Genomic DNA, 19,300 nt, shown 5'->3' on the forward strand with positions numbered 1-19,300 from the left:
GATGCCACTTTATATAATGTTTACATACACTACATACACTATAATGTTTACATACAATACTACTACTCATCTCATATGTATATACTGTACTCTATACCATCTACTGCATCTTGCCTATGCCGTTCGGCCATCGCTCATCCATATATTTTTATGTACATATTCTTATTCATTCCTTGACAATTGTGTGTATAAGGTAGTTGTTGTGAAATTGTTAGATTACTATTATTATTATTATTATTTTTTTACAAAGGTATAATTTTTGTAAATGATGTCATAAACAGGACTGGTGGAGTAGTCACACATTTATTTATTTATTTTTATTTCACCTTTATTTAACCAGGTAGGCTAGTTGAGAACAAGTTCTCATTTACAACTGCGACCTGGCCAAGATAAAGCATAGCAGTGTGAAACGACAACACATGGAGTAAACAATTAACAAGTCAATAACACAATAGAAAAAAAGAAAAAAAGAGTCTATAGACATTGTGTGCAAAAGGCATGAGGAGGTAGGCGAATAATTACAATTTTGCAGATTAACACTGGAGTGATAAATTATCAGATGGTCATGTACAGGTAGAGATACTGGTGTGCAAAAGAGCAGAAAAGTAAATAAATATAAACAGTATGGGGATGAGGTAGGTAAATTGGGTGGGCTATTTACCGATAGACTATGTACAGCTGCAGCGATCGGTTAGCTGCTCAGATAGCAGATGTTTGAAGTTGATGAGGGAGATAAAAGTCTCCAACTTCAGCGATTTCTGCAATTCGTTCCAGTCACAGGCAGCAGAGAACTGGAATGAAAGGCGTCCAAATGAGGTGTTGGCTTTAGGGATGATCAGTGAGATACACCTGCTGGAGCGCGTGTTATGGGTGGGTGTTGTCATCGTGACCAGTTAACTGAGATAAGGCGGAGCTTTACCTACCATGAACTTGTAGATGACCTGGAGCCAGTGGTTCTGGCAATGAATATGTTGTGAGGGCCAGCCGACTAGAGCATACAGGTCGCAGTGGTGGGTGGTATAAGGTGCTTTAGTAACAAAACGGATGGCACTGTGATAAACTGCATCCAGTTTTCTGAGTAGAGTATTGGAAGCTATTTTGTAGATGACATCGCCAAAGTCGAGGATCGGTAGGATAGTCAGTTTTACTAGGGTAAGTTTGGCGGCATGAGTGAAGGAGGCTTTGTTGCGGAATAAAAAGCAGACTAGATTTGATTTTAGATTGGAGATGTTTGATATGAGTCTGGAAGGAGAGTTTACAGTCTAGCCAGACACCTAGGTAGAAAAACCGAGGCTACTGAGTCTGCCGATAAGAATATGGTGATTGACAGAGTCGAAAGCCTTGGCCAGGTCGATGAAGACGGCTGCACAGTACTGTCTTTTATCGATGGCGGTTATGATATCGTTTAGTACCTTGAGCGTGGCTGAGGTGCACCCGTGACCGGCTCGGAAACCAGATTGCACAGCGGAGAAGGTACGGTGGGATTCGAGATGGTCAGTGACCTGTTTGTTGACTTGGCTTTCGAAGACCTTAGATAGGCAGGGCAGGATGGATATAGGTCTGTAACAGTTTGGGTCCAGGGTGTCTCCCCCTTTGAAGAGGGGGATGACTGCGGCAGCTTTCCAATCCTTGGGGATCTCAGAAGATATGAAAGAGAGGTTGAACAGGCTGGTAATAGTGGTTGCGACAATGGCGGCGGATAGTTTCAGAAATAGAGGGTCCAGATTGTCAAGCCCAGCTGATTTGTACGGGTCGAGGTTTTGCAGCTAACACAGACATATGGAAATGTCTGCTCTACCCCAAAAGAAGAAGCAAGTAGAAGAAAGTAAGGAACTTGTCTGTTGGCCCTACATTAAAGAACATAAATGGTTAAAGAAAATTGTGATGTATAAAAACATGCACCAAAACATCTGTTCCATATAAATTGCAAAATAGTTGGGAAGAGATTTGCGATGTACCCATGGCACATGGTTTATGAATTGACACGCAAAACATCGCTAGGTTCAAAACTTAGAATTTTTAACTTTAAATTATTATACAAAATTCTTGCAACCAACAGAATGTTATATATATGGGGGATACAATCTTCCCAGCTCTGCAGATTTGGCTGTGAGGAGGCAGAGTCATTAGATAATTTATTTTGGTACTGTAGCTCGTTTTTGGCCACAGGTCCAGGAAGAATGGCTGAAGAATTGCAACATTTACCTAGAACTAACACTGCAGATAGCAATACTGGGTTATTTGAAAAGTCATAGTCATTCAATCAATAATATAATAATTATTTTTGCAAAAATGTTTCTTTAATTTACAATCTGTTGAAGCCAGCAAAATATAACTATTGTAAATGTCACGAATCCCGTTTCCTGAGTCTGTTTTTTGCCTGTGTTCTGTCCTGGAGTGTTTTTTCCGGCGTCCTGGAACGCACCCTGTCTGGTTGCTGGGCAATGTGGCCAGTTGGGAGTTCTAATTACCCGCACCTGTATCCCATCAGCTATCTGCACACCTGGTCCTGATCATCATCTCTCCTCTTCATAAACCCGGACCTGACATCCATTCCGGATCGTTAGCCATGAACAGTATGTTGTGCCATAGTATCAGCCTCAAGTTGGATATAATTTGTTTTGTTGTTTTGTACGTATTGCTTGCCTTAAACTTACCTCCGTTTGTTCTGTCTTCAGTTACTCACCCGGATCATTTACCCCATTCCCACCTGGTCGTCAGAGGATTCCGCTACCCCATTGGATCCACCTATTCACTCCCATCAACTCACCACCGCTGCCCGCTACGCCACCTGGATATATCTACCCATTCACATTCACTTGTAAATAAATACTCACCTTCTTCCTACTCTCCTTGTCCTGGTCTGCTTCTGGGCTCGATTTTGAAAGAACGTGACAGTAAAATAGATTGTGTCTGTAAAATGTGTATAATATGTGTAAACTGAAGGTAGAAGCCTAAGTGTTATTGTTTATTAGTTTACTCCAATTGGGGGAGAGATTGTAGGGTTTGCTGGGAATAATAAATTATATTCTAAAAAAAAGTATGTATGTATATGTACCCATCAATGCCACCATGTCTGACTATCAAAATCAACTCAAATGTTATTTGTCACACAACAGGTGTAGTAGAACTTACAGTGATATGCTTACTTTACAAGCCCTTAACCAACAATGCAGTTTTAAGAAAACACAAAAAAAGTAAGAGAACAAATCATTAAAGAGTAGCAGTAAATAACATTAGCGGGGCTATATTACAGGGAGCACCGGTACCAAGTCAATGTCAATGTGTGGGGGGCACCGGTGATGAGGTAATTGATGTAATATATCCATGTAGGTAGAGTTATTACAGTGACTATGCATAGATAATAACAGTGAGTAGCAGCTGTGTAAAAGAGATGAGGGGGGGGGGTAAATGCAAATATTCTGGGTAGCCATTTGATTAGATGCTCAGGAAGTCCAGGATCTAGTTGCAGAGAGAGTTTATTTTTTTATTATTTAACTAAGCGAGTCAGTTAAGAACAAATTCGTATTTACAATGACAGCCTACCGGAGAACAGTGCCTTGTCCAACTGCCTTGTTCAGGAGCAGAACGACAGATTTTTGGAATGGGTCTAGGGTTTCTGGGATAATGGTGTTGATGTGAGCCATGACCAGACTTTCAAAGCACTTCATGGCTACAGACGTGAGTGCTATGGGTCGGTAGTCATTTAGGCAGGTTACCTTAGTGTTATTGGGTACAGGGACTATGGTGGTATGCTTGAAACATTGGTATTACAGACTCAGACAGGGAGAGGTTGAAAATGTCAGTGAAGACACCAGTTGGTCAGCACATCCTCGGAGTACATGTCCTGGTAAACCGTCTTGCCTCTTGGCCTTGTGAATGTTGACCTGCTTAAAGGTCTTACTCACATCGGCTGCAGAGATTGTGATCACACAGTCGTCCGGAACAGCTGATGCTCTCATTCATGCTTCAGTGTTACTTGCCTCGAAGCGAACGTAGAAGTATTTTAGCTTTGCTTGTAGGCTCGTGTCACTGGGTATCTCACGGCTGTGCTTCCCTTTGTAGTCTGTAATAGTTTGCATGTCCTGCCACATCTGACGAGCGTCGGAGCCATTGCAGTACGATTCAATCTTAGTCCTGTATTGAAGCTTTGCCTGTTTGGTGGTTTGTCATAGGGCATAGCGGGATTTCTTATAAGCTTCCGGGTTAGAGTCCCGCTCCTGGAAACCGGCAGCTGTACCCTTTAGCCCAGTGCGGCTGTTGCATGTAATCCATGGCTTCTGGTTTGGGTATGTACGTACAGTCACTGTGGGGACGACGTCATCGATGCACTTATTGATGAAGCCAGTGACTGATGTGGTGTTCTTCTCAATGCCGTTGGAAGAATCCAATGTGCCAGTGGCCATCGAAGTTGAGCATTTACCCACTGAGGTCAGTTACGGCACCAAACTGCAGTTTGATCAAGACCCTGGTGAGGATGACGAGCACGCAGATGAGCTTCCCTGATATGGTTTTTGACAGTTTGTGCAGAAATTATTTGGTTGTGCAAACCCACAGTTTCATCAGCTGTCCTGGTGGCTGGTCTCAGACGACACCTCAGGTGAAGAAGACAGATGTTGAGGTTCTGGGCTGACGTGGTTACACGTGGTCTACGGTTGTGAGGCCGGTTGGACATGTGCTAAATTCTCTAAGATGACATTGGAGGCGGCTTATGGTAGAGAAATTAACATTAAATTATCTGTCTACAACTGGTGGATATTCCTGCAAGTCACCATGTCAATTGCCATGCCACCATGCACGCTCCCTCAACCTAACACCGTACCCAAACCGGTCATGCGCAAATTTATTTTGTCCCCCCACATCAAACGCGATCACAACACGCAGGTTGAAATATCAAAACAAACTCTAAACCAATTATATTACTTTGGGGACAAGTCAAAAATCATTAAACATTTATGGCAATTTAGCTAGCTAGCTTGCAGTTACTAGCTAATTTGTCCTATTTAGCTAGCTTGCTGTTGCTAGCTAATTTGTCCTGGGATGTAAACGTTGAGTTGTTGTTTTACCTGAAATGCACAAGGTACTCTACTCCGACAATTAATCCACACATAAAACGGTGGAATTAATCGTTTCTAGTCATCTCTCCTCCTTCCAGGCTTTTTCCTCTTTGGTCTTTATATGGCGATTGGCATATAAAATAGTATTACCATGACGACGCCCGACCTCAGTTTGTCTTTCAATCACCCACTTGGGTATAACCAATGAGGAGATGGCACGTGGGTATCTGCTTCTATAAACCAATGAGGAGATGGGAGAGGCAGGACTTGCAGCGTGTTCTGTGCCACAATTAGAAGCAACTTATATTTTAGCGCCTGGCAACGCAGACGCTCGTTGGCTCGCGCGAGCTGTGTGGGTGCAATGATTGAATAGCGATGTGGTCAGCATGTAAGGCATCTGTGGCATTGTGTTGTGTGACAAAACTGCACATTTTAGAGTGGCCTTTTATTGTCCCCAGCACAAGGTGAATCTGTGTAATGATCATGCTGTTTAATCAGCTTTTTTATATGCCACACCTGTCAGGTGGATGGATTATCATGGCAAATGAGAAATTCTCAGTAACAGGGATGTAAATAAATGTGTGTACAAAATATGAGAGAAATAAGCTTTTTGTGCATATGGAAAATGTTGGGGTCTTTTATTTCAGTTCATGAAATATGGGACCAACACTTTACATATGCACATATATTTGTGTATAATGTGTGAAATTATGTTCTATTATACAGGGCAGATTTGAAAAATAGACCTAGGTCTCAATGTCTTCTCTATTAAAATTAAGGCAAAATAAAACGTAGCAAATAAGCCATTCATTTTCTTGTTGACCAAATTCCATACTCATTGAACACCATACAAAAATGCCTTGCTATAGGGGGCGAAACCACCCAGAAAAAGCGACCTGCTGGAGGGAGACAGATTTTCTACTGAGTTGGGCCTCTCTTCCTCTCAGACTAGGCATACAGCACTACATAGAGCCTTGACTACATTGAACTCTATTCCACATCAACTAACACATGCAAGCATAAAAATTAGATAATAAAAACAGATAAAAAATGTATATTAAGGAACAGCGGGGACTGAAGCAACACAAACATATGCACTAAACACACACGTACACATGGATTTTGTGTTGTAGATATGTGGTAGAGTAGAGCCTTGAGTGCACACACTTAATATGTTGTGAAATCTGTTGTGAATGTATTGTAATGTTTTAAAAAATGTATAACTGTAACGGCTGATTTCCTCCTCTTTGTCTGAAGAGGAGGTGTAGCTGGGATCGGACCAAAACGCAGCGTGGTAAGTGTCCATATCGTTTATTATAAAACATAAACTGAACACTAAGAAATACAAAACAATAAATGTGACCATGAACGAAAACCAAACCGAAACAGTCCCGTGTGGTGACAGACACGGAAACAAACACCCACCACCCACAGTGAAACCCAGGCTACCTAAGTATGATTCTCAATCAGAGACAACTAAGAACACCTGCCTCTGATTGAGAACCATACTAGGCCAAAACAGAAACCTAAACATAGAAACACAAAACATAGACTGCCCACCCCAACTCACGCCCTGACCATACTAAATAAAGACAAAACAAAGGAAAATAAAGGTCAGAACGTGACAATAACTGCCTTAATTTTGCTGGACCCAAAGAAAGAGCAGTTGCTGCCTCGGCAGCAGCTAATGGGGATCCATAATGAATACAAATATAAAACCTGTTGTAGAAAAGGCCCATGGAGTTGGTGGAATAATCCTTTAATTAATTGCCATTTACTCAGCTGGGCCAGGGGAGCTTTAATTAGGTCAGGTGGAAATGTCCGACAGATCTCAACTCCATAAAAGGAGGAAATTGCCATCGCCTGATCTCGCTGCTTTCTCTTCCTTAACTCCATCTGATCCAGAAGATCTGTGCGTCCATGAATCCACACTACTCAGTAAATATACCACTTTATGGTTAAAGGAATTCCTGCCTCAGTCTCATCCATTCCTCTGTCACCTGACACGTGACCACCTGTTCACCTTCACTGTCAGTCATCCTACCTGTCCAGCTACCCACACAGATTCCACTAATCTTTCACCTGTAGTGTGCTAGGGGAGTGATTCGTGCCAAAATTAAGCCTAGGCAATAGCACCACCATGTGGCTGTCTCTACCTTTGAACATCTGACTGACATGAAGTGATATCAACGCCTTACTAACATCTGTGGGACGTCTGCATGTTAATAAAAGTCATAAGGTGCATTGTTTATATTTCTATGAATTAAATATCAACCACAAAAGTTAGAAATGTTGTCACGTTCTGACCTTAATTTCCTTTGTTTTGTCATTATTTAGTATGGTCAGGGCGTGAGTTGGGGTGGCCAGTCTGTTTGTTTTTCTATGATTTGGGTATTTCTACGTTTCGGCCTAGTATGGTTCTCAATCAGAGGCAGGTGTCATTAGTTGTCTCTGATTGAGAATCATACTTAGGTAGCCTGGGTTTCACTGTGTCTTTGTGGGTGATTGTTCCTGTCTCTGTGTTTTCACCAGATAGGACTGTTTAGGTTTTCACACAGTTATTGTTTTGTTAGTTATTTCATGTCTAGTTCCTTAAAGAACATGAATAACCACCACGCTGCATTTTGGTCTGCTTTTTCACCACAGGAAAACCCTTACAAATGTACAGTTTTTCCTGACATTCCAATATAGCTTGCCACATTGAGCTAACGTAAACTCATGTAAAAAAAAGTACATCGACTTGGTCCGTACAATTGCCCTTATTTTAGCGCACCGAAAACATAATACTTCCAGATCAACTGTAATGTCAATACCATTGTAAAGCACAATTTATCCCCTTTCCAACATAAAACGCTGCCCGTTTCTGCATAATTCAAGCAATGAGCCCCGTCGGGTCTTTTTTTAAATGGCGGGTGGGGAAGCAAAACTAATTCGTGATAGTGAGAAGGAGAGATGTTGTGTGGGAAAATTGCTTTTTTTCACTCGATCTGTCCAACTTATCACCTTAAAAATGTAAATAAAACACTATAAAGTGTTTATATAATGTGTTATTACATACCTATTTGAAGGTTTGTGTCAAATTTGAATCAGGTTTTTAGGACGGTGCTAAAGTGATCTTAGAAGTAAACAGCGGCTTTGAGAATGATGATCGCATGCAATGATGACGCAAAAAAATGACTAGATATCCCCCCCTTACCCCCGTCACTGTCCATTTCTTGTTTTTGAAAGGATGAGAGTAGTGCTACACCTGGTTGAGAGAGATTGTAAGACAGAAATAGTTGCTTTATGCGTGCTGTACGTTACGACATGACACGTCAAAGTGTAACGGTTGCCCTTAGGTGGAGATGTAATCCGGAGACAGGGGTTTTCTCCATCTCTTTCGCTATCATACTCTATTTCCACTGATTTCAAAACTTGATCCTCCAGAAAGTGCAAGAAGAATATTACGTTCAAAGTCGTGTCTTGCGGCATACACCTAGTTTCCTGAATCGGGTCACATTTCTGGTTATTATGGCCTAGAAAAGATGACGTCCAATCTATAGGTAATCTTGCTTTCCCTCAACACCTCATGGGATGATACGTTATCCTATCTCGCTGTATATAGATCTAAACATTGTTAGCCAATCACAGACTGTGTTGTTACAAGTTCCCAGTATGTCAATAGGAGTTGTGTCCATGACTTTCAGCAGAGTAGAGGAGTTTAGGATAGGATTTCCCAGAGGGTGCATGCTATCTGGGATCCTTATATGTCCCTACCTCAATCAAGTAGAAATGTAAAATGGTTAAGGTAAGGGTTAAGTTTAGTGTTTGTCGCGGTTCTTATGTCACCCGTTTAACAGGTGACTTTTGGCCTATTAGATCCTGCCCTTTTATTCAGAGATTAGCCTTTGTGGTGCCTTTAGGCGTTTTCGATCTTAGATGATGTTTCGGGATCTTAGATAATATCATACAAGACTTAGAGTACCTCTGTTTTACTTTCACTTTCCCCTTGTATGCTCTTATATCTAGACTCACCAAGCTATACCTTAGTTTAATTGACAGTATATGTCCCGTCGACTAATAGGGCCCTACACCCAAACAAGGGCACTGGTTCATCCATCCCTGCCCGCCTCCCTTGAGGAAGTTCCCGCTCAGCCCAGTCAAAACTGTTGTGCCCTGGCCCCCCAATGGTGGAACAAACTCCCTCACGGCCAGGACAGCGGGAATCTTAGATAAACCCCACCTCTTTAATACCTAGGATATTAAGTAATCCTCTGGGTTTTAGATGCACTATTGTTAAGTGACTGTCCCACTGGATGTCATAAGGTGATTGCTCACACAAGCTATACCTTAGTTACGATTGACAAATATTAAATGTAAATGTAAACTAATACTACTTGATTATTAATATAGAGGATACATGTTGCAATAAAATGATTATTCTGTCCAAACCATCATATTGTCTTTAGTGTAGAAACTGGACTTGTTCCCCTAGAACTGGAGTGTCAGAGGCGTTCTCTCCCCTAGGGTTTTGGGTCTAGTTTCTACTTTTTATTCAATGTTTGCAAGTCACACAGTTGTACACATTATTACAGTTTCCTCTTTGTCCTTAATCTATAACATCAACAATCATCAAAACACTTACTAGTATTAATGCCTTATATATGTATTACAACAAGCGGTTAATTATCTTAGGTTGACCTGGTTGGTCACCAAGGAGTATGTTCTTCCACTCACAATTTCTCCAGATGCTTATCCAATCACTTAGTATCTGTTTCTCCTACTAGAAGTTTGTACTATGATTTACTGATTAGTGAAGAGAACGGTTTGAGACAAAAACAAAACGTATAACACCACCTTTGCTACTCACCCACCTCGGTTAGGAGGTGGATTTATTCAGCACGAGGAGTGTGGAGGGTAGTTGTCTCAGTATGCCTCGTTCAGAAATCAGAAGTCAAGAGATACACTTGTTCTCGAGTATGAAAGTCAGATATGTATCCGTTTCTCCTACTAGAAGTTGTACTATGATTTACTGATTAGTGAAGAGAACGGTTCGAGATCAAGCCCCTTAGTAACACCACTGATGCTATTTATCCACTCCGGTTAGGAAGTGGATGTATTCAGCACAAGGAGCGTAGAGGGTATTTGTCTCAGCATGTCTCGTTCAGAAATCAGAAGTCAAGAGATACAATTGTTCTAGAGTATGAAAGGCAGATATGACCTTTTAGGTTTATTATAGTTGAAGTATCATGCTCTGTCTGTCGGTGATAAGTCAAGTAGCACTATTATGCCCTCTTAAGGAAGTGTTGATAAAAGGATATGTAGAAGGATGAGCCGGTTAAGGATCGATTCAGACAAGGTGGTAGATTGTACGACAAGCGACAGGTTTATTCAGAGTAAAGATATCTGGTACAGCGTATATACGGGCCCCTCTGTTAGCTCATCAGAGACTAGCAGAAAAAAGCACCTTGCTAACAGTGAGTACAAGCTTCATATACACAACAGAAAGTAGGTTGATTTCTAGGAGATCGGATCTTCGGATTGGATCAGGCTGGGATGTAGTCGTCCGGCATTGGCTCTGTTGTCTGTCCTTCATCGTAGAATCCTGCCATGCCTGTTCTTGGTCGTCACACCATGTTCAGCTGAAAAGGGGATCTGGTGTGTGCGCTATCTTCAGTCACACAATGTTCGGCTGGGAGGGAGATTATGTGTGTGTGCTAGTTTGTCTGCAAGTCAAGGCTGTGTCTCTTCCTCCCAATGTGTGGGTGTATGTCTTATCTGTGTGTCCTCGGCAGTTAGTGTGTATTGTATGTGCGTCGTCCCTGTCTTCAGAGGAGTCAGTGTGTAATGTGTGTGCGTCGTCCCTGTCTTCAGAGGAGTCATGGCCGAACTCCCGGCCAGCACCTGTAGCTAGGAGTATCCTGTATGGGGCCCAACCTGTTTTACTATGAAAATACGTTGTCCCAGCTATAGTAGTGTAATGTCACCTACATAAGGAATTAGCAGTCCTCTACAGAAGGCACTCTCCTTATATACTATTTTCTGGACCAGGTCAGCTTTAGCGCTGAGTCATATTCTAACCTTGTGGCAAGCTATTTCTGTAAAGGGTTAGTTTGACATGTTACTGTGAAACATTTCTAATGACAGATGCATCCTCTATCCCCAACTCTTGCATCAGTTTAACCCATTCAATTTCTACTGCTAGTCTAGCTCTTCGACAATAATATTATATTATTATTTATCTAATTGATTAAAATGTGGATGGATACCCTACTTCAATGATTACAGTATTGTACAAGGTAGATGCAGGAGTAGCCTATAGTCTACAATAATAATCATGAGTCATTGAATGTCTTGCTGTCTTTGGGAGCATGTTAATGAAGGCTTTAAGCTGTTGCCCCTTGGCAATGCTGAACTAATTCCTAAATCTGTGCCGCTCTCCCGCCACAAGAAATCACATCCTCTTCTCCCTTTCAACTAATTTTCCACCACACAGAAAATAACTGTACATACATCTGAGCCCATGTCAGTGGATGCCTAATTTTGAGAAATGTAACAAGATGCTACGTGTGTGCGCGCATGAGTGTGATGTTCCCAAAGGAGATAGTGATGTGAGTGAGAGCATATGGCAGTGCTTATTTTGTAAATTGGGAGGTGCTGGAACAAAAAGTGAGCCAGATAGGGGGGTGACCCGTGGTACACTGAGGTACCAGAACAGGAGAAAAAAAACGTTATAATAAAACACTGCATGCATTATAATTTATTTTGCAAACCGACATAGCTCAGTAAGAAGTTGCTTACAGAAGTTGCACACATGGGGAGTTTTTTGTAGCCTAGGGTTCTGGAAAAAAATGTGACCTTCATAAATGCATTTCATGCAATTTTATATAATTTTAGATGACTGGAGACTTTTACTACCTCACAAATGATCGAAATGACAAAGCTACTTTGACACTGACAAACAGAATCTGAGATCAATAAAAACGACCTTGTCCTCAATCCATCAATAGCCTAGCCCTAGACCTACTGTAGGTGTGTGGACACACACATATTGTACAGTATGAGGAGGAAATTATACCCATTGATGCTCAGTTTACTTACCGGCGATGGCCAATGTGCTCGTGCCAAAAGCTTATCTCTCTTGTTTTACTTGGTAAAAGCCTGTTTTAGCTGCATGCTGTTCACTGACAGACTTGCCGCGCGTGTTCCCGACTATAGGCATGCCTCATGGAGTGAGCTACCCACAATCCACAGCTAGGCAATAAAAAAAATAAAAAAGATAATCTGTGGCTAAATTATATGCCTAATCCTGGTGCACTATTCTAATGCATTTAATTTGTTTCTGAACAGACAGCAGTAATTATATAACTTGTATGTATTATTTTTTTTATGGTAGGGTCTACACCTGTTGTATTCGGCGCATATGACAAATAACATGTGATTTGATTTAAATTTATCAAGAGTGCTGCTGGATCCTGTGTTTTACATTATAGCCATTACCATATATATGATTAAATATTATCTGATGTTGGTTGTGTGAGGTGTCTGCATTTGTGCACTGGAGCATCATTATGAGATTAAACAACTGCTTGCTCCTTGCCTGTTTGTGTGTGACAAGAACTGAGTAACATGCATGTTGCAAAACTGTAGATAACAGCCCAGCAGATGCTTTGTCCTTGTGTTTGTATGTAACAATATTGAGCACATGGTGTGACTTGCTGTATCTTACAAAGTTGTGATAGGGAGGGGTGGTCATCACGAGGTTTAACTGAGATGGAAAAATACAGAAGACGCAATGAGTTGGGGGGGCACATTCAGAGCAGGGTGTTGCGAGAACAAGCGGTCTTTTGTTAGATAACAGGAGCCAGGTGCGATATATCGGTATGGCGCATGAGAGCCTGGATGTTCTTCACAAGCAACAGTTACATCTATCAACAGAAGCGCCAAGAGGCAGGGACCCGCCTGAGCACCTGCAATAGGCTGAGCAAGTTTAAACCACGCCCAGTCTCTACTGTGATAGGCCAACAGACGGGTTGGAACTGTCTATCACAGTATAAAGAATACTGTTTTACATACGTCTTGTCAATTCCCTGTTCTGCCCTGCGTGGTATTACAGTGAGCCCGTATATACGAAAGTTGCATTTGCCATTTATTACTTAGCTAATAAAAAATACATAGTATAAAATCGGTGGCTCATTGTTATATTTATCCTGATACCAGATTCGAATTTACGCAACTCTAACAAACCCTTTGCGCGGCTATGATCATATTAGGAAATAAATGATGAGAGTTGCAGGCTCATGTCTATCAGAGTAGAGAGGGAGAAATATAGAAAGTGAATCTCATTCTAGTTCTGTGCGAGATACAGGCGCGCTTCTTTCTCAACACAGCAATGGCCATGCGTTGGTCTATACAGGCAACAATGTTGGGCAAAACATTAAACGGTCCAGCCCAACACGAATCAATTATTCACATTATGTTTTTTTAGGGGGCAACCATGAGAATTACAAAGCAGTCAACTTGAATTAGCCTAACGCTGATTGCTTTTATTTTTTACATTGCAAACAGTAAAACGTATTTTTCATGCCGCGAGAGGTACCGGATCTTGGCAAATGGGTTCCGCAACGAAACAAGTCCAAAACTGAGAGGTGCCGGACGGATCCTGTTCCGGCAGGATCTGGCTGAAATCAAGCACTGCTCCTTGGTATCTAAAGTTCGTGTCGGGCTGACTCCCGTGTCTCCTTTTTGTTTGTTTGAGGATGCTAGTCTCCCCTAGTGGAGGTTCTTGGAACTGCTATTTAAGCAGAGGTTGACGAAAACCTTCAAAGGTGGTGGCGCTATGTTGTGTCCCAGGCAGAGAGAGTATTCATCCACCTGAGTCAATACATGTTAGAATCAACTTTGGCAGCGAGTACAGCAGTGAGTCTTTGTGGTGAACCTCCCTGGCAGTGAACCTCCCTGGTCTTTGTGGTGAATCTGTGTTTGAAATGCACTGCTCGACTCAGGGACCTTACAGATGTGTGTGTGTGTGTAGTCATTCAAAAATCACGTTAAACACTATTATATCACACAGAGGGAGTCCATGCAACATGTGATTTGTTAAGCACATGTTTACTCCTGAACTTATTTTGGCTTGCAATAACAAAGGGGTTGAATACTTATTGACTCAAGACATGACAGTTTATTTTATTTTATTTGAATTAATTTGTAAAAATATCTAAAAACCTAATTCCACTTTGAAATTATGGGGTATTGTATGTAGACCAGTGACACAAAATCTAAATAGAATCCATTTTAAATTCAAGCTGTAACACAACATGTGGAAAAAGTCAAGAGGTATGAATATTTTCTGAAGGCACTATACTTATCAAAGTAGGTCTACTTTTATGGCCACTGATCATACCCACTCACCCTCTTCACAGACACTTAAAAGCACACACTGATACAAAATCGCTTTGCGGCTTTCTGTCGCAGGCAGCTGTACTGTAGGTGATAGGAGTGATGTTGCTGCTTTGATTAAATATTTATTGAATGAATGAATGACAACGCACATCTTCTCTGCTACAGTTACTTACACAAGATGACATTGGGATTAAATTGCAAGGTGCAAGATTCACAGCGAGTTAACCTAAAGATTGAACTCACACTGCAAGAAGAATCCTTGTACTGTAGGTTCTTTAGTATTATATCTGCTGCTGCTCTCTGTATGTACTGGATGGTCATAGATGTAGGATGCAATTGTGCTCTCTCTGAAACTTAGCAATAACCCCTGACAAAGAGAGAAAGGCGAACATAGGACACATTTCTCTAATCTCATGAATGAATTGGGATTTATTTTGTTTTAACCTGAAGGCACACATTCACAGTTCGGTCAGTGTAGTTATTTAATTCATTTGAGCAATTTTAAAATATGTCGTCTGTAACATAACACCTCTTGGTTTTTGAAGAATATGTCTTAAAATGCATGAGGCTGTGTACTGCTTTCTTACCTCATCATAATCCAAAAACACTCTTCAACTTCCAAGGAGAACCAACAGTGAAGAAGGAAGGCGCTGCAGTTTGTAAACACTGAATGTGGTTGGACAGCCAGCTTCAAATAAATTTGGATGAATTTGCATTTATTTTATTTTTTTCTCAATGAATTTCATTCCTTTATTTTTACAGGTATATCATAGGCATTAAGGGTGGTTGTATGTGTGATAGACTTTGTACTGTACTCAATGCACCTTTAACCAGGATATAAAATGTAACGTAATGTCCGCTGTGCAACATGAACGTCTATAGTACCTAAAGTTGACAGGGTATGATCCAAATCAAATTGAGCTGACTCTTCCGAATCTGAACCACTGTCCCTGTTACTTAAAGTGGGTTTGGTTTTACAGGATGCCATTTCATACATTCTTTATATACCTTCAATTCAATCCGTATTGTGGAAGTTCCGCACTACAGCAGGATTTAAATTTAAAGGCAATGTTCCCGCATTAGTGGAGATTGCATTCACAGTAAACGCTGCATACTGTATGTTGGCTCAATCGGAAATTACCTTTAAATTTCAATCACACAATCTATGATACAGATTAAATCGAGTCCTTAATCCGATCACATTTTGTCGGCTATGCATCTTTTAAAGGTAATGTTTGCGGAGACCGGATTCACGGCAAACGCCAATCGGAAATTACCTTTAAATGGGGCATATGTTGGCCTTGAAATCAGATTGAATCCTGGTCCTAATTCAAAAAATGAAAAAGTAAATAAATAAATAAAAACACTAAAAAAGGTTGAAAATAAGTCAACCAACAGAGAAGAGAACGACAGACAACATGGCCTCTGGTTTTCAGCGCACACTAGGTTTAATAATTAATCCACAAAGATAAAGAGATATGAGTTACATACTGAACAAGAGGGGGAGGGGCCTTGGGCATGGCTCGAGAGTTACAGAATCCTTAATGACAGCTGTCACTCAAAACAGGCGACCAAGCAAACCTCACTGTCCAACTGTCATTCTGGGAACAGCGAATTAGAGCAGTGGGTGGTTGGTGAATCAGTTATGAACCAATCAGCTCACAGCTCGAGGATATGCCTGGCTCTCTCTCTCTCTCTCCTTCCACTATTTGGCACACTTACATTTCGGCACGGTTACTTTCCCATACGTCCTTACCCATTTGGTGTTCACAGACCTGAGAGGATTTAGGTTTTTACAAAGGCCGAAATAGAACTGAGACTCTTTATCTATCCATTTTCTCTACAGGAGAGTTTGGGTTTGATCGACAGTGCAGCCGACTGACTGATCTACAAATCACCTTGCATCATAAATAAATACTCATTATTATTTGTAGATCAATAAGTCAGTCCCAACTTACCCACAATGCATCACATATTTGATGTGCGTAAACACAGACAATCTATGTCCATAAGGCTGTCTGGAAACTTGCTTCTAACATGGAACAATTACAATCCCTGTTCATCCTCTGATGCCAAATCAAGAGATTCTCTTTACTCCACTACACCTGTTTTTCTGGATCAGTCATCCCCCATGAATTTTACTACATCTGTATCCCAAATGGCACCCTATTCCCTATATAGTACACTACTTTTGACAAAGAACTAGTCAAAAATAGTGCATTATAAAGGGAGGGTGTAGGGTGCCATCCTGAGTCTGCACACCTCCTGATCAAATTTCACTGTATTTACAGGCCAATGCATTCAAGACTGATCTGTTTTTTTCCACGTACATTTAACAACGTCTCCTCACCTTCTAACAGCTGGCTGAGGTAAAATCACCCTGAACCAACCAATCAACTGTCAGTCTCTCTCTCTCTACATTCAACTCAGCAATGAGTGACTAGTGATTGTGTTACTCACTCCGACCAATAGCTGCCTGTCCCTGAATCCCTCTTGACCAATCAGCTGTCTCTATTTCGATCGTGGTTCAGTGAGCTGAGAGCTGATTGGAGGTGGGGGTTTTAGTAAGTCATACCATAAATAGTTTTTGGATTACTGGTTGGCTGTTGCTGCAAATCTTGGGTAATTCCTGGAGAGGCGTTATATACGCAGTAGTCTTTAATGTTCCTGTACTTGTGATGTTGGTAAGAGGTGGGCAAAGCGAGAAAGGGAGGAGTTAGGGGTGATTGTAGGTATCAGGGAGTAGCTTGGGGGCAGATGCAGGCCATTACAAGTCAAAGGTCAATACAGGAGAGATACAGATGTCCTTCCAGGGGAAATAAATACAAGTATGTCTGAAACGGCACCCTATTCCCTATATAGTGCATTAGTTTTGTCCAGCACCATATGTTCCCTAATCAAAAGTAATGCACCATATATGGACTAGGGTGCCATTTAAGACACACTCCAGGCTTTAGGGAGTAGATACAGGGTAGCGGAGGTAGTTAGGAGGCAGGGTTAATTACAAGGCTCATGGTGGGGGGAAATAATTACATTGGTAGAAGCAGCAAAAAAACAGGGCGAGGGAGGGGAAGGGGGTAGTCATAGTCAAGCTATTTGGAAAGTTACTGGACTGGGGGAGTGATACTTACAAGGCAATGGGTAGTTACAAGGTTTTTGGGGGGATATCAATAGTTAAAATGGGTGTAATAGTACATACAGGGGCTGAGGGGTCATTTTCAAGCCTAGGGATAGTTACATCATGACCAGGGGTAGATACAGGGGCAGGGAGGAGTGGGTTAGTTTTAGGATGGGGGAAGGGGGTGATAATCTTGGCGCAAGAAGGGGGACAGGGGGATGCAAGGTAACCCTTGAGGGTGGGAGTGTCACACAGGGATGTAGGACACCTGCCATACGATGATATGGCTCCGCTCGGCTTTGCACACAGCAGGCTTCATCTGCGGGGCACCCCCCGGCACCTCCCCTTCCTCTGTCTCGTCGTCCTCGCCATCACCTGACACACAGATGAAGTGAGAGAGCCAGTTAGCATGAACAGACACGCCCGGTGTCAGTCACCTTTGTACTGAAGTGTTTCTGCACATCCACACATATAAAAGCATTGGATTGGTATTTTAAATCCATAAAGTGAAATGAACAAGTGCACAACTAGAGCAGAAGGGTAGAGAATCTGGAGACAAATTCGATTAGGAATTCAAAAGAGCACCACATGAACTTGGATGTATGGCAGTGTGTGTGTGCATGCGTGAGTGAGTGTGTGATTTTCCTCACCGATGCGGAAGTCGATGTAGCCCTCCCCTCCACTCAGCACCAGAACGTTCTGTATGCTCTGAGCCTCTGCCTCCGGCTGTGCCGAGGACCCCTGACCCTCTGATGGGCTGTCCAGCACACTACCATTTAGGGTGGCCAACACGTTGCCTGACAGAAAAACAGAAGAATGTAATATTATATATATACACATATATATATATATACACACACATATATATGTATATATACACACACACATATATATGTATATATACACACACACACATATATGTATACACACACACACACACACACACACACACACACACACACACACACACACACACACACACACACACACACACACACACACACACACACACACACACACACACACACACACACACACACACACACACACACACACACACACACACACACACACACACACACACACACACACACACACACACACACACACATATATATATATACACATATATATATACACATATATATACATATATATATACACACATACATATACACACATACACATACACACATATATACACATATATATATACATATACACATATATATACACATACACATATGTATAAACATACACATATATATACACATACACACACGTATACATATACACATACATACATTGTTGTGGCCAAAAGTTTTGAGAACGACACAAATATTAATTTTCGCAATGTCTGCTGCCTCAGTTTGTATGATGGTAATTTGCATATACTCCAGAATGTTATGAAGAGTGATCAGATGAATTGCAATTAATTACAAAGTCCCTCTTTACCATGCAAATGGATTGAATCCCCCAAAAACACTTCCACTGCATTTCAGCCCTGCCACAAAAGGACCAGCTGACATCATGTCAGTGATTCTCTTGTTAACACAGGTGTGAGTGTTGACGAGGACAAGGCTGGAGATCACTCTGTCATGCTGATTGAGTTCGAACAACAGACTGGAGGTTTCAAAAGGAGGGTGGTGCTTGGAATCATTGTTTTTCCTGATCATGATTACCTGCAAGGAAACACGTGCCACCATCATTGCTTTGCACAAAAAAGGTTTCACAGGCAAGGATA

General features: G+C 41.5%; 1 protein-coding gene across 9 annotated transcripts in view; it reads right to left on the minus strand.

Moving 5' to 3' along the window:
- Positions 1 to 15,862: 15,862 nt before the first annotated feature.
- LOC124037925 (C-Jun-amino-terminal kinase-interacting protein 3-like) overlaps positions 15,863 to 19,300 on the minus strand; it is a 77,310-nt gene continuing 73,872 nt past the window's right edge. For all 9 annotated transcript variants that reach the window (XM_046353192.1, XM_046353196.1, XM_046353190.1 and 6 more), the window contains 2 exons: positions 18,207 to 18,353; positions 15,863 to 17,931 (listed from right to left, as the gene is read on the minus strand). In XM_046353192.1, the coding sequence (XP_046209148.1) occupies positions 17,804 to 17,931; positions 18,207 to 18,353 (275 nt within the window). In that variant the 3' untranslated portion in view covers positions 15,863 to 17,803. The remainder of the gene's footprint in view (positions 17,932 to 18,206; positions 18,354 to 19,300) is intronic.

The sequence above is a fragment of the Oncorhynchus gorbuscha genome, linkage group LG06, assembly GCF_021184085.1.
Source record: "Oncorhynchus gorbuscha isolate QuinsamMale2020 ecotype Even-year linkage group LG06, OgorEven_v1.0, whole genome shotgun sequence".
Taxonomy (NCBI): Eukaryota; Metazoa; Chordata; class Actinopteri; order Salmoniformes; family Salmonidae; genus Oncorhynchus; species Oncorhynchus gorbuscha.